The 13563-nt window shown below is 30.8% G+C and overlaps 2 protein-coding genes across 4 annotated transcripts; one reads left to right on the forward strand and one right to left on the reverse strand.

Annotated features, from left to right (window-relative positions):
• Nucleotides 1-230: 230 nt before the first annotated feature.
• On the reverse strand, nucleotides 231-2630 carry LOC109797670 (peroxidase A2). Its single transcript, XM_020357779.3, has 4 exons — nucleotides 2364-2630; nucleotides 2018-2212; nucleotides 1689-1854; nucleotides 231-947 (listed from the first exon to the last, which is right to left on the reverse strand). Exons 1-4 carry the CDS (start codon nucleotides 2577-2579, stop codon nucleotides 529-531), a joined length of 996 nt encoding a protein of 331 aa, XP_020213368.1. The 5' UTR covers nucleotides 2580-2630; the 3' UTR covers nucleotides 231-528.
• An 8159-nt stretch (nucleotides 2631-10789) lies between these two features.
• LOC109796738 (WRC protein) lies at nucleotides 10790-13280 on the forward strand. 3 transcript variants are annotated; one of them, XM_020356509.3, is made up of 4 exons: nucleotides 10790-11540; nucleotides 11752-11852; nucleotides 12328-12401; nucleotides 12475-13280. In XM_020356509.3, exons 1-4 carry the CDS (start codon nucleotides 11253-11255, stop codon nucleotides 13098-13100), a joined length of 1089 nt encoding a protein of 362 aa, XP_020212098.1. In that variant the 5' UTR covers nucleotides 10790-11252; the 3' UTR covers nucleotides 13101-13280. The 3 variants fall into 3 exon arrangements, with proteins under 3 accessions (XP_020212098.1, XP_020212099.1, XP_020212100.1); XM_020356510.3 differs by having other exon boundaries at nucleotides 10796-11540; nucleotides 11815-11852; XM_020356511.3 differs by lacking the exon at nucleotides 11752-11852 and having other exon boundaries at nucleotides 11258-11540.
• The last annotated feature ends 283 nt before the right edge of the window (nucleotides 13281-13563 follow it).

Raw genomic sequence — 13563 nt, forward strand, 5'->3', positions numbered from 1 at the left:
TTTTCTTCAACCTTTTTTTGTTCTGTTAATGGTTATGATCTTTGTGCCACTTAATCTTCGTTCCAACCTTGCTCACGGTATTAATTGAACCATTCGGGTCATTCCACATGCATTTCCCTACTTTCATCAACGGAGCACACACTACTAGTTGTAATTTGCAAATAAGTAGCATCTAGCTAATCATAAATACTCTGTACTAAGAAGAAATTAAGTGCCTGCTGAATCAAGTATTAACTAATTAAAAGTATACATACATGTTAATTTTTATTAGGAGTACTTATAATAATAAGATCATTTCATGTCAGGAAACAAACTAGTAGTTCAATATACAAACAACAATTTTGACGTACCATATCTTCACATGATCAAACAAATAATCCAAAGCTCGCGGATTAAACTTGACTATCAATTTTGAAATATTGTATGCACCATGTTCATGGAATAAAATAAAATAAAATAAAATAACACAAAACTACATAGTTTGAGTATATAAATATTGATGTTGTGGCTTATGAGATGCTCTCATTTTTAACTTCCATTGACTTTCTTACAATCGGTTCTGATTTCTCCCTGGCTTCCAGTTAAGGGGCTAATATTACCCATATTGATCATGGACTGAGCAAAGGCTTCAAAGAATGCGGTTTGGTTGTTGGCGAAGTTGTTGACAATGGCTATTGTGGCTGATCCATTAGTGGAAAAGAGTTCTTGGTCTGATTGGAGAAGGCCCTGATTGATGAGAAGATTTTTGAAGTAGTTGTTGTCAAATGTGTCTGGGGATGAAGGGTCAAGGTTGTTCAGTGTGGTCCCACTTCCGTTTTGTGGACAACTTTGCTGCAGGGTGGCTAAATAGGTTGTGTTCAGTGTAGGATCAGGGCTTCCCGTGTTGCTGAAGTTGAACAGTCTCTGGTTGAAAAATCTACATTGCCCACGACCAAATGTATGTGCACCTTTACACTCAACCACAAGTTAATAACCAAGGTAATAATAGCATATAATTATATCAGCATTTTCTTTTAGATGAAAGTATATATGTAGACAGAAAATGTTTAGTTTATAAATAATATAACATTCATTTTGACATCTATGCACTGAGACTGACAGTGTAAAGATTTTAAGATAGTTATTATGAAAATTAATAAATTTACCTTACATATCTGTGATCGATCAATGATGTAATTAAAATGTTTTTATATTCATAGTGCGTATTTTATTTACTCTTTATAACGTGTACTTAATTAGGTATAACATTTAAAAGATCTTGCTCTAAACTTACACTACAACGTACGTTTTAGACCGTACTTCTCTTGGCTAACGGTTGAAAAATCAGATTTTTAAGATATATGAAATGGATAATGATTTCCATACTGTCCACTTTTTTGTTTGACAAGTTCCTATTAAATAAGTGTTGAATTAATTTATTTATCTACACTTAATGATCCTTATTGATTATGAGAGGTGTACTTTTCTAAAGTTTGTTCATGCATACACACAAAGAATGGGAGAAAAAATTATTAGAAAATTTAGAACTATTATATAAGTATCTATAGTTTTAACTAATCATTTTATAATATGCATTTAAATTGTTTTAGGACCACTTGCCTCTCTCTTTATTCATTTTTTATGTTGAGACTAGTTATGAATCATGTGATTTAGGACAGTTTAATAATTTTTCGAGAGAGTAAGATTACCAGATAATGCAACAAGATCAGTTGTGTTTAGGCCAACGGCAGCAAATTTGGCTGAGATATTGGCCAGGCTTTCCGTTGGAGCTGGGATGGCGGTGTTGGCACCAGATTGGTTTGCAATCAAACCGTCCCTTCTGCCTAGTAGTACATTCCATGAAGGGCCTCCTGCCTTCAAAATTCAAATATATGTCATCATCATAATAATAATTCATAAATACTTTAATGTGAACACCTCTACATCCTCCTTTTTGGCACACATAAATATTGGCTTGCAAGAAATTTGATAAGATAATTAAGGAGAACCATCGACTAATAACAAGTTATAAAATTACCAAAGACACAGAAGCTTCAGCAGCAAGGGCAAGTATATCAGCACAAGATACAACACCAGGGCATGAATTTTCAAGAGATGTCTTTATGTTGTCCACTACATCAAAGCCACGAGCGGAATTATTGTTGGGATTTGCATTTTTCTCACTCAGTGTTATGTTGCCACCTTGGTCTAACAAAAGTGATCCATCACATCCCTGAAACACAAAAATATTTATTAGTATTAGTCGTCTAAACTCTAAGCTTTGATATCTGATCTGATAGTGCACGAGACCATAAATTACATATACACGTGCTTGAAAATTTGTTTGGAGGTTTAAATTAATAGATTGTGTACATGGGATTTACATTAACAAAGCAATCATGAAAATGAAGACGAGTTAGGCTCGCAACAATACGGGAATCAGATTGCAGAGCCTGCTGAATAACATTGCGCACAATGGAAGACACGTTGGGGCATGTGCTGGAGTAGAATGTTGAACTCAGTTGAGCATTTGATGGATGAAGAAGGATTACTAGCACTAAGAAAATGGTGGTGAATAGGGAATGAGTTAAAGATAGCATTGTTAGCTTCTTGTATATTCTTCCCGAATGCTGGTTTTAGCGAAAATGCATGGAATCTAGCTGACATATATATAACTATATCAGAAATGAATATCTTTCATTACTTTATAATTTGCTTCAAGATAAAGTTTTCACTATTGCATTACTTACAAGCATAAGCTAGCTAAAAAGTATAAAAAAACTAGATTTGTAATAATCATTAGGTACACAGAATGGACGTGGAAAGGAAAACTCAAACCATAATCATTACCACTTAACTACCTTGCGGTAATTTTGTCATAAAATATTTAACACCATAAATTTAATCATAGGTGCATGCCTAAGAATTTATAAGTTAACGAAAATGATTGAATGGAAAATCAAAACAAGTTTATAAAACTCAAATCGTCACAACCCACTAAAACCTCATTAAATTATAATTCTAACTATCCTTTGAAGAAATAATGGTTAAACATTTAATAATTTTATAATTTATTATACATTTAATCACAATTTCAATGTTATTATTGATTACAAAGTATGACATTATCTTATGATGAAGTACAAATATTGTCGATGCTTCGCTCGCCGTCATTTATTTTTGTTGTTCATGTTTTGGTCTATTCTAGACTTCTAGTTATATTTTCCTTTTTCCATATTAAGTGTTCAACTAATGATAAGATTCTTAGCAGGGCATTTTGAAATGGTATTCGCAAATGGAGAAAAGAAAGAAGATTCTTGGGCCCTTTATGGTACGAAAATTATGAACGAGCTAAACGTTTCCTACATTCTTTTTCAGTCATTCTTTGTAGGTACTACGTCTGAGTCATCAACAGAGGGAAAACAAAATAAAATATTAAGGTAACACATCTAGTCACTAACGTAAAAGTTGCAAGCATATCCGCAATCAATGAGAAACATGCAATTTATGTGGCCATCGTCGATTTATTAATATGTATACATATAGATGCTTTTGATATTGTAGGTTAAGGAAAGATGACAACCATGCATGGACGAGGACTAATATTTGGGTATGAAAAATGACTCAGATAATTTACACTGAGAAGTGCAAAGCACTAGGTAAGATTTGAATGTCGTCACAGTCTCACCTATTTTAAACAAATCATTTTTTTAATTCCTTAATTAATATATTTAGGCACCGATTAATATTTATCCTTTTCTGATTAAAATAATAATGTTTAATCAATATAGTATAAATCATAAAATATGACTAGTATTTAAATTTTTTGAAAGATTGAAGCTTTGATAGAATTAATTGTATACTAGATTTAGCAAAGCACGCAACCAACATTAAAGCTGTGAAAATCTTATTAGACTGCCTATACTATACCCATGGTTTTAATACAATTAAATGATCTGAAAACTAACCACGTTAATGAAGTGAATGATTTCCAAAGACCATGAGTCAACATAACCCATGGTTTAAATTAATACAGTTAGTTGATTTGATAACTAACCAAATGAATGAAGCAAATGATTCCCAAAACCAAACCCATGCTTCTAATTAATACATTAATTAGTTTTTTGAAGCACCGTATTCTTCTCCTGTTATTAGCTTTTTACTTGTAAAAAGAAATCAAAGGAAGTTCATCAATAAAAATCAATGGATTTTTCTATTACCGACGGATTTTAGCTGTTTATAATGATAAAAATATGTTGCAGTGATCTAGCTTATAAATCAATTTGAATAATTTTCAACAAAGTTAAACTAATTTTACTTTATTATGTGAAAGTACTTGATTTAGATAGCTTGAAAAAACAGAATTAATTAATAAGAACAATTTTGGGCAATTTGAACCCTTCCTATATTTTTCATTTTAAATTAAAGCTAATATATAGGGTCAAAATAAAATTGAAATTAGTCATTCAAGTAAAGTACAATTAAGCCTAAAAGACTAGATTTTCAACTTATTAAATTGTTAAAAAGTTAACTACAAGTAAACTTATCATAAGTTATATTCATGTCTTACTAAGAAAAAGAGAAAACCAAAATATTAATTAGTTACAATTTTTTATAACATATAAGAAATCCTTTTTTTTTAGAAGGGGAGGGAGACCCTTAATCCGAAAGCATCTCTGGCTTCTCTGTCCTTGCATGCGTTATATATCAAATAAACATGACAAAATTATCTATATTTATAAGTATCTCACAACAACAAAAAATCCTATATGAAATGTTTTCCGTTTTCCCCCATGAGGGAACGGGTAAGTTTTGTTTTGCAGTTTGCACAAATATTTACTTAATTTGGATACTCATACGCCTGGATATCCTTATGTAAGTTTACTTAAATATTATAACTATTTAATAACAAATTCAACACAATCAACTCTTTATTAATAACATTATTTTTATTATTTATATTATTATTTTTTATAATTTATTAGATATTTATGAATATTCATAGTATCTCATATATTGTGATGTACATATAAATGAAGAGCTTAATTTATATACACTACTAGTGTATTTTTTAATTATTAATTAATTTAAAAATCATGGTAAAAATAATTTTTTAAAAAATATTGTAAAAATTAATAAATTTATTATAATATAGTGATTTGTAATTGAATAACAATATAAAATTAATTCAATTTTTTTCTTGTACTTGTAATGACAATAAATTTAAACCTTGATTTGAACAAGATATATAAACTCCTCCACTAACTATTAGATTAATTCGGGTTTTTACACTATTCATGCATAGACTATTTTCTCTTTTAAGATGCCCAATTTTTCTGCGGGAACTTGGGGCTACTACAGTACCCCTCCTTAACATGTTTTCATGCTTATTTGATTTTGAACAAATAATTAAAAAGAGAAGGTGGATTTGGAATGGAAATTGGAAAATATTTCAAATATTTATTCAATATAACATAAGAATGGAAAGGTTAAAATTTTATTTATTTTTTACTTATGCTTTTGAGGGGATAAAATATCTTTAGTATACTTCTTTTTTGCAAATTTTATGTCTTTCGATTTGAATTAGAATATAAGTTTAGCGTTTGAAAGGGCTACCATTAGGCCTGTAGTCATGGACTTATGTCTTTGACCCACTTTTGATTGTGCAATTTAGATTTAGACCTACGTTTAGGTCCAAACTCGTAAACGCTTCTAATGCTTGGGCCAATACCGAGCCGGGCCTTGAACTGCTTTAAGTCAATTCAGAATTCCGATTATGCTACAGAAAAATAAATAAATAAGAGTAATAATAATTATAATTTGAAAAATATTAAATATATTTTAACCTTTATAAAATAAGCAAATTTTTATTTTAATTACTATAATTTTTTTGGAATCCTCAAGAATTCAAAATTATTGGTTTTAGTTCATGTAAAATAAACAAATTTAGATTTTTGGTTTTATAACTATTTTTTTTTATCTCTTTAAAATCTGAACTTACTAGTTTCAATCCTTAATCTTCATTTTAAAATAGATAAATAATACTTATTTCAAAATATTTTGAAAATAAAATGTTATATGTTGATATGTTACCACATATATTAGTGAGTATTAGTTATGACAAGATGGTCTTTAAACTAACACTTAACATTTATGTCATTAACAAATGTCATGCAAACCTTCTTCTAAACAAATATCATATAGAAGTAGGATCGAAACAAATATATTTTTATTTTTTTTAGAGAAATATAAATAAATAATTTTTTTTATAAATAATCAAAGTCTGATATTTAAAAAAAATAAAACACATGTTTAAAGGGAAAAAAAGCTATGCCATTCGGACAATTACAACAATGAATATAACAGACACAATAGTGTGCTCTCAGGAGTTCAACAAGTATGCATATATGAAAATGTAATAATTATTAAATGAAAAGTATTTTTTTTATTGTAATAAATAAACTGTAAGTATAAATTGTTAGATCAAACTAGATTCGATACTTGTACAATGTACGATTTATTTTGATATTTAACTGATTATATGATTATAAATTGATAGATATAAAATATAATAATATTAAGAATAAGTCACAAAATAATATTAAAAATAAATATATATTAATTTGTTATTATAAATTATTAAAAAATCCTCTAAAAAAATTATTAAAAGTTTTTTTATAAACAACATTAAAAACAAATATTTGAATATTCATTTTCTTTCTTGGTAACTAAAATTTTCAATTCACTTTTCGATGTAACACTTGAAATTGTTACATATAATAATAGACTATGAGAAAAAATTTGTCTTGAAAGATACACCTCAAAATGTTTTAAAGATTGACCTTGAGAAAATTATCTTCGTTGAAATTTGAATGGAATGCTAGTATTTAAAGAAGTTAATGATAAATTAAGTATATATATACATTGAGACTAATTTGACTACTTGATATATGAATTTTTCTTCAACAACATGCAAAATTAATTTTGATATTTTAGTTTTTTAATTTAGTCAAAGTATTTTTAAAAAATAATTTTCTTTTACATCAATTAAAAATTTACAAATTCAATCTATACATTAAAAATTTGAATTATCCGTCAATTTGAATTAAAAAAATTGAGTATTAAATAATTTTTAAATTTTATAAAACATAAATTATTAAGTGAAATAAGTCTAAATACACTTATTTTTTAAGTAAGTGTTACATAAAATATTTTTTTTTCAATTTTTCTTGTATTAACATTAATTAATACCGTTTTAATTTTATCAATGTTAATCAAATGACATTAAATTTTTTTAAATTTTGCAAAAATATAATAATAATTAGTAATTATAAAAATTATTTTATCCAAATTTTTCCTTTTATTTTGATATATATATATATATATATATATATATATATATTTGTTTTGATATATTTATTTGTTTTTAATTATTTTCAGTAGCAATTTATTTCAGAATAATATTTATATATAAAAATATTTAGGAGAGAGTTATTGGAGACAAATTTTGGAAAGGATAGATATTTACAGAACTAACCCCAATCAAACATTTCCCTACCCTTAATTAATTAATTAAAACAATATATATATATATATATATATATATATATATATATATATATATTAAAACAATGTACTTCAAAAATAAATCTTAATATAATTAATATATTTTTTACAAGACCCTCTTCTTAATTTTATAAGATATATATTTAATTAATTTAAAAACACATATTATTATTATTTTTTAAAATATCTTTCTTAATTAAATAAAACCCAATTAATTATTTTCCAATTTAATTTAATTTCTTAAAACTGGAGTGTTACAGTTATAACCCGACAATTTGACACATTTGGCTGCTCAAAGGTGAGAAACTAACTTATGAGTCCTAAGTCATGACTCATGAGAATTGCAAAAAGCAAGGGAAAAACGTAAAGAGTAATAACTAAGTACCTGATGAAATTAGAGAGATTATATATAATTTTAATATTGTTGCAATGGATATTACAATGAAGCCTGTGTATTAAAAATCTACATACCATTTTAGAACAAAAACTTGAAAACAATTAATTGTGAATTGAAAATTACATACAATGTCGCATAAACAAACAACTGTATAAGTGGTAGGAAGAAGTGTATTTTCATTGGCTCATTGTAAGTTAGGTCACAACAAGAAACAACACATGCTTGAATGACTATTCTTTTGATGAATTTTTTAATATTGGTTCGAGATGAGCATAGTCTAAAAGTGGTGATACCCAATACCCATGGTGAGGTTGAGGTCGTGGGTGATAATTTAGAATTTTAGATCACATTCTCAAATGCATCCCTCATCTCTTATCACTTATCATTTACACATAAGATGATATGGATTGAAAAACATTTCACGAATAAAGGACAAATTTATGTAACTTTCCTTTTCATGAAACTAAATTGAAAATGGTCATCAATCATCATATAAAGGATTAAAAGTTTAATTCACTAAAGCTGGTTAATAAAAGTCAAAGTGATCATGCCGTAATCTATTACTTAATTAAGTTGATAAAATAGTTCACAAAGTTATGAGTTTATGACAATTATAAATTTGAGACTTTTATAATACTGTAACACTTTAATATAATTATATAGGGGAACAAATTGAGTATTTAGTTTGTCATGTACAAGGACCAAAAATTCAAAACTTCTATTCTTTTTCGGAAAATCATTTCAATAATATGAGTACAAGAGGTGGTTTTATAATTAAATGTTGTCAGAAAAATCAACGATGACAATGGGTTTCATACATGTATTATCGTCAAATCAAGTCATCGAACAAAATTGACTTTTCAAGGTTTTGAACTTAATTTAATACTCTAGTTTAGAATATGATTCACATATAATTTATTCAGGCCCCATTATTCCATTTTCGACACTGCTATAAATTAATATTTTAACAATTACGAAGCTCTCCCGATATTTTTCTTCTCTTAAATTTAAATTTGGATATTACGTACACTTCTCTTCGAACTCTATATTTTAACCTCAGCAAGAGATGTGATTAATTAGTCAATAGTCTGAGTTAATTGGATATATTAAAATTATGCTGTTTTTTTTTTTATTATTAAAATATTAGGTTTCGTATTTAAATTCGTATTACAATGATAAGATATCTATAACATGTTTATTTTATACTTGTGTTGTTTTAAATATTGTTAGCGATGATTGGATTACAAAAAACCTCCCATGATGCAACATTATTTGTTACTATTTTTCAGTTACTGATGGCAGATGCAATGTAGTTTGCATTTGTTAAGAATTAGTGTCTCTTTTGTACTTTTTTTTGAATGATAAAAAAGAATATTGTCAGTGAAATTTATGTTTTGTGATTTCTTTTATACAATTTAAATTTGAATTATATTTTGTTCCCAAATATGAAACACATTACTCTCCCTAAGTACATAATACAAATTTGAACATTTTAATTAATGAACTAAAGTCTGCAATTATAACTTATGATTCCAAAGAAGAACTCAAGTCTCTTAATTATATAAACTGTAGAACAGAATTTAAAAAGAAGGAATTATTTTCTGAAAACAATCTAAACGCAGGCAGATCCTGTATAAATTTTTGGTAGTATATTTGCTGGGACTAGGGGTGGGTATATGGACTTGAGTCCGCGGACCGGTCCGTAAGTCCGCGGACTTCACGGATAACGGACTCATTTTTTTTAATCCGTATAATCATACGGACTTTCTAGGCCCGGCCCGTTTAGTCCGCGGATTTTGCGGATTTAATCCGCGAGCCCGCGGATTACCCGTTTAAATGTGGACTCAAATTTTTTTATTGGAGATGGTTGATTATATTTGATAGATGTAATTGGACTTACAAATATTTTATGTTTGTTTTTAAGATATTAATTAAGACTTTATGTTTTAAGGTATTTAGACTTTGATGTACTGGCTTTAATATTTGGTTAATAGTTGATATGCTTGGACTTTAAATTTTAAAGGCATTGAGACTTAAATATTTCTATTAGAAATTTAGAATGTGTAAACTTTGTTATTTAAGACTTTGATTTATTATTTACAATGTTTGATGTTATTATTAGAAGTATATTTATATGATTTTATATTTTTTTTCCCTCATGTTTTCATAGGTTAAATAAAGGAAAAGAAATTCAAAATCTGAGTCAATATTCATTTAAACAATTTAGATTTAATTGGGCCCGCGGACTTATCCGTTTATCCGCGGGCTTCACGGGCCGGATACGGACTTGAAGATTTAGTCCATTTATTTCGTGGACCGGATTTATCCGGCCCGTTAAAAATGCGGACTTCGCGGACCGGGCCTTAAACGGGCCGGACCGGTCCGCATACCCACCCCTAGCTGGGACTCTATCTATCCGATACAAAAAAGGTCAATATTCCTTGCACTTTATAAACAGCATAATATTTAAGCCAAAATTAACAAGAACATATTCATCATAATTTTCTGGGAAATGAATACTTGAATATTATAGTTTACGGGAACCGGTAATTGCAAGAAATAAGGAAGAAGAGACAGAAAATCATAAGTAGAACACAAGACAAGTATTGAGATGGAGAGAGCACATGAAGAAGGTTAATGTTACGGTTAAGGAGGGTCGAGGTTGCGGGCCCCACCGTCTCCCATCTTAAAAGTATAAACGATAACGCCACCACCCACTTCCTTCTCTTATCAATTTTCTCTCTTTTTCCTTTTTATTTATTTATTATTTTATATTATAAATAAATTAACAATTAGTGTAATTTTGTAATGTAACGCTTTCGTTTACCCTCATTTCCTCGTCGTACTCTGTCCCTTTCTCCTTCTCTCTCTTCCACGGGTTACCGTCCTGCCCGGTGTCCAGCCTCGCACGTGCCTCGTCCTCCAACACTCCGTCGCACGTGCCGCCCCTCACCCATACAACTCCCTTTCTGTGGTGCAACAAATAAAAGTTAGAGAGAGAATAATAACTCATGGAAGCAATATATATGGAGCCATGTAGATACAGAGATAGAGTTTCATAGATAGAGAGAGAAAGAAAGAGAGAGAGAGAGAGTGGAGTTGATAAAATCATAAAAGCATAAATTTTTCTAGGTCTTTGGAGGGGCATGTAGATGTAGTAGCTAGAGATGGGTTTATTCACACCCTTTCTTCTCTATCTCTCTTTCGACCTTGTTTTTGTTTGAAATCTGAAACTGAAAAATCATTTTTTTTTTATTGGGTGAGTGAATCTCGTGAGTTGAAGTGTTTTTTTTTGGTCTGTCTTGCACCGATGAGGATCCGGAAAAGGCCGGTGCTTTTCCCATCATCGCTCTCGCCGTTGCCTCTCTCAGATCCCCACCTGATCAACCGGTCACCGGTGATGGTGCAACTTAGCGACGCTACTCCCACCGCACCCAAGCCTTCTCCAGCTGCAGTGCTCCATCACCATGCTGCTTCCGCGCCTCCATCGAGCTTGGATCGTCGCCAGCCGTCTGATCAGCCAAGCAACGGCTCTGATGAGCCCTCCGGCATCGGTGAAAGTGGGGCACACAGACAGCACAACAAGCAAGACCCTTTGGTGAGTAAAACACACACACAAACACTAATTGTTTAATTTTATTTTTGTTTATTTCCTTTTTTTTTAAATTTGGTTTACTATTCCGTTTTGTTTTTTCGAAATTTCATGATGTGGGCTTTTACAATTGCACTTTTGTCCAATCTCTGGCAAGTGGTTGTCAAATTAGTTATTTATTTATTTTTTGAAAAATAAAATTATTTTTCACGCCCAGAAAGGGGCACGCTTGGGACAGGAACAAGATCCTATGTATATTTTGGTGTGGTTGATTTTGCAGGACGAGGTTGTTAGAAGGGAAGAGAGTGGAGAAGACAGGTAAGAACGAAAAAGAAAAATAATTTTTTTCCCTCTATAATTCTTTCATGAAATCTCATAGTAAAAAAGGTGAAAAACACGGAGACCCATCTCTTGGTTCCAAGTTTTTAACCAGCATCCAAAAAGAAATTTTTATTATCATTATTGTTTATAAAAAATATATATGAGTGGAAAATACTGTTGAAGTTGTTTTAAATAAGAGGTTTGTGTAGCCACCATATATGTATATACTCTCCCACATCTAACCAAAGTCCTTGGTTCTTTTCTCAAAATTAGACAACTACCATTTGCACTTGAGGTGCACAAGTTGCCAGCACCCATATGCTGGTCCCCAACTACACTGCGTTTTCTTCTTTCGAACTATTACACCCTTCTATTTCATCTTCAAATCTCACTCTTTGGCAGTAAATTTTATGTACATGTATATATATGCAAATGTATGTTGTGGGTCTTTCTGGGTCTGCTTTGTTTGTAGGAAAGGACGCGCCTTGAGTTTGGAAACATCACAGGCTAAGGTGTTGCCACCGTTCAGCCCTTCTTCTACTCGAGGTAATGGGAAAAGATTAAATGCATGTATTTGTCTCGCTAGCTGGTGATGACTGTGTTAGTGTTATATATGTAGATGGGAGATGGTATGAGGGAGAGAAAGCTATTCCGCTGAAGAAAAGAAGAGGGAGCTTCGAGGAGAATAATAATGCTACTCATAATAATAAGAAGATGAAGGCAAAGATGAAGACAAAGATGAACAAGAAGTGTTCCACGCGTGATGAAGATAGCATGGGAGAGGAAGATGAGGGAGAAGAAACAAAAGTGGAAATGAATGTGAGTAAGAAGAGGGCAAGGGGAAGTGCACTCATGGAAGGTTCTAGGTGCAGTCGTGTGAATGGTAGGGGATGGAGGTGCTGCCAACAAACGCTGGTCGGTTACTCGCTGTGTGAGCATCACTTGGGGAAAGGAAGGTTAAGAAGCATGACAAGTGTTAGAAGCCGTTCTATTATTGCATCTAGTGCACCAAAGAAGGTGCACCACGTGCCTCTCCCTTCTCCTTCTTCTTCTCTTGAGAAGCAATCTGAGTGTGTCGTTGCTAATGCTGAGTCCTTTGTGGAGGACGAGAAGAAGCCAGAGATGATGACGATAACAAAGAAGAGGATGAAGCTTGGCATGGTGAAAGCGCGTTCTATAAGCAGCTTGCTGGGACAAACAAACACTCACATTGCCGCTGTAGTTCATGAGAATAATAGCAAGTAAGGCCAATAAGTACAAGCGCAGACAACGGTTATTATTTCATGTACTTGAGGTTGAAACTTGAAAGAAATTTTAAAACTGGAGTTTTGTCTAACTAAATACTTGGTGCCACTGCATCATGTTCAACTTGGTGGTGCTTTTATTTCGTTATTATATATTCATATGTTACTTCGTATTTTGCAATGCTTTTGTTATGGTGCGTGATGGGATTATTGTTAAACTATTGCACTGGGGGCACGTTGTGATTTTGCACTGGCATGAACTGCTATGTTATCCATTGGATATTTTGGCCTAGCAGTGGCTTCGAGCATGATATCTATGTGTTCTTTGACCAAGGGAATAACTTGAACCATATCGTACGAAAATTTGTTATTGACAGGATAATAGATTAAGATGTAATTTAAGATTAATGTTATTGGTGGTCATATACCACTCGTGCATGCATGGTTTCAACACTTGCACCCTT

The sequence above is a fragment of the Cajanus cajan genome, chromosome 6 (genome assembly GCF_000230855.2).
Source record: "Cajanus cajan strain Asha chromosome 6, NIPB_CcT2T_4, whole genome shotgun sequence".
Taxonomy (NCBI): Eukaryota; Viridiplantae; Streptophyta; class Magnoliopsida; order Fabales; family Fabaceae; genus Cajanus; species Cajanus cajan.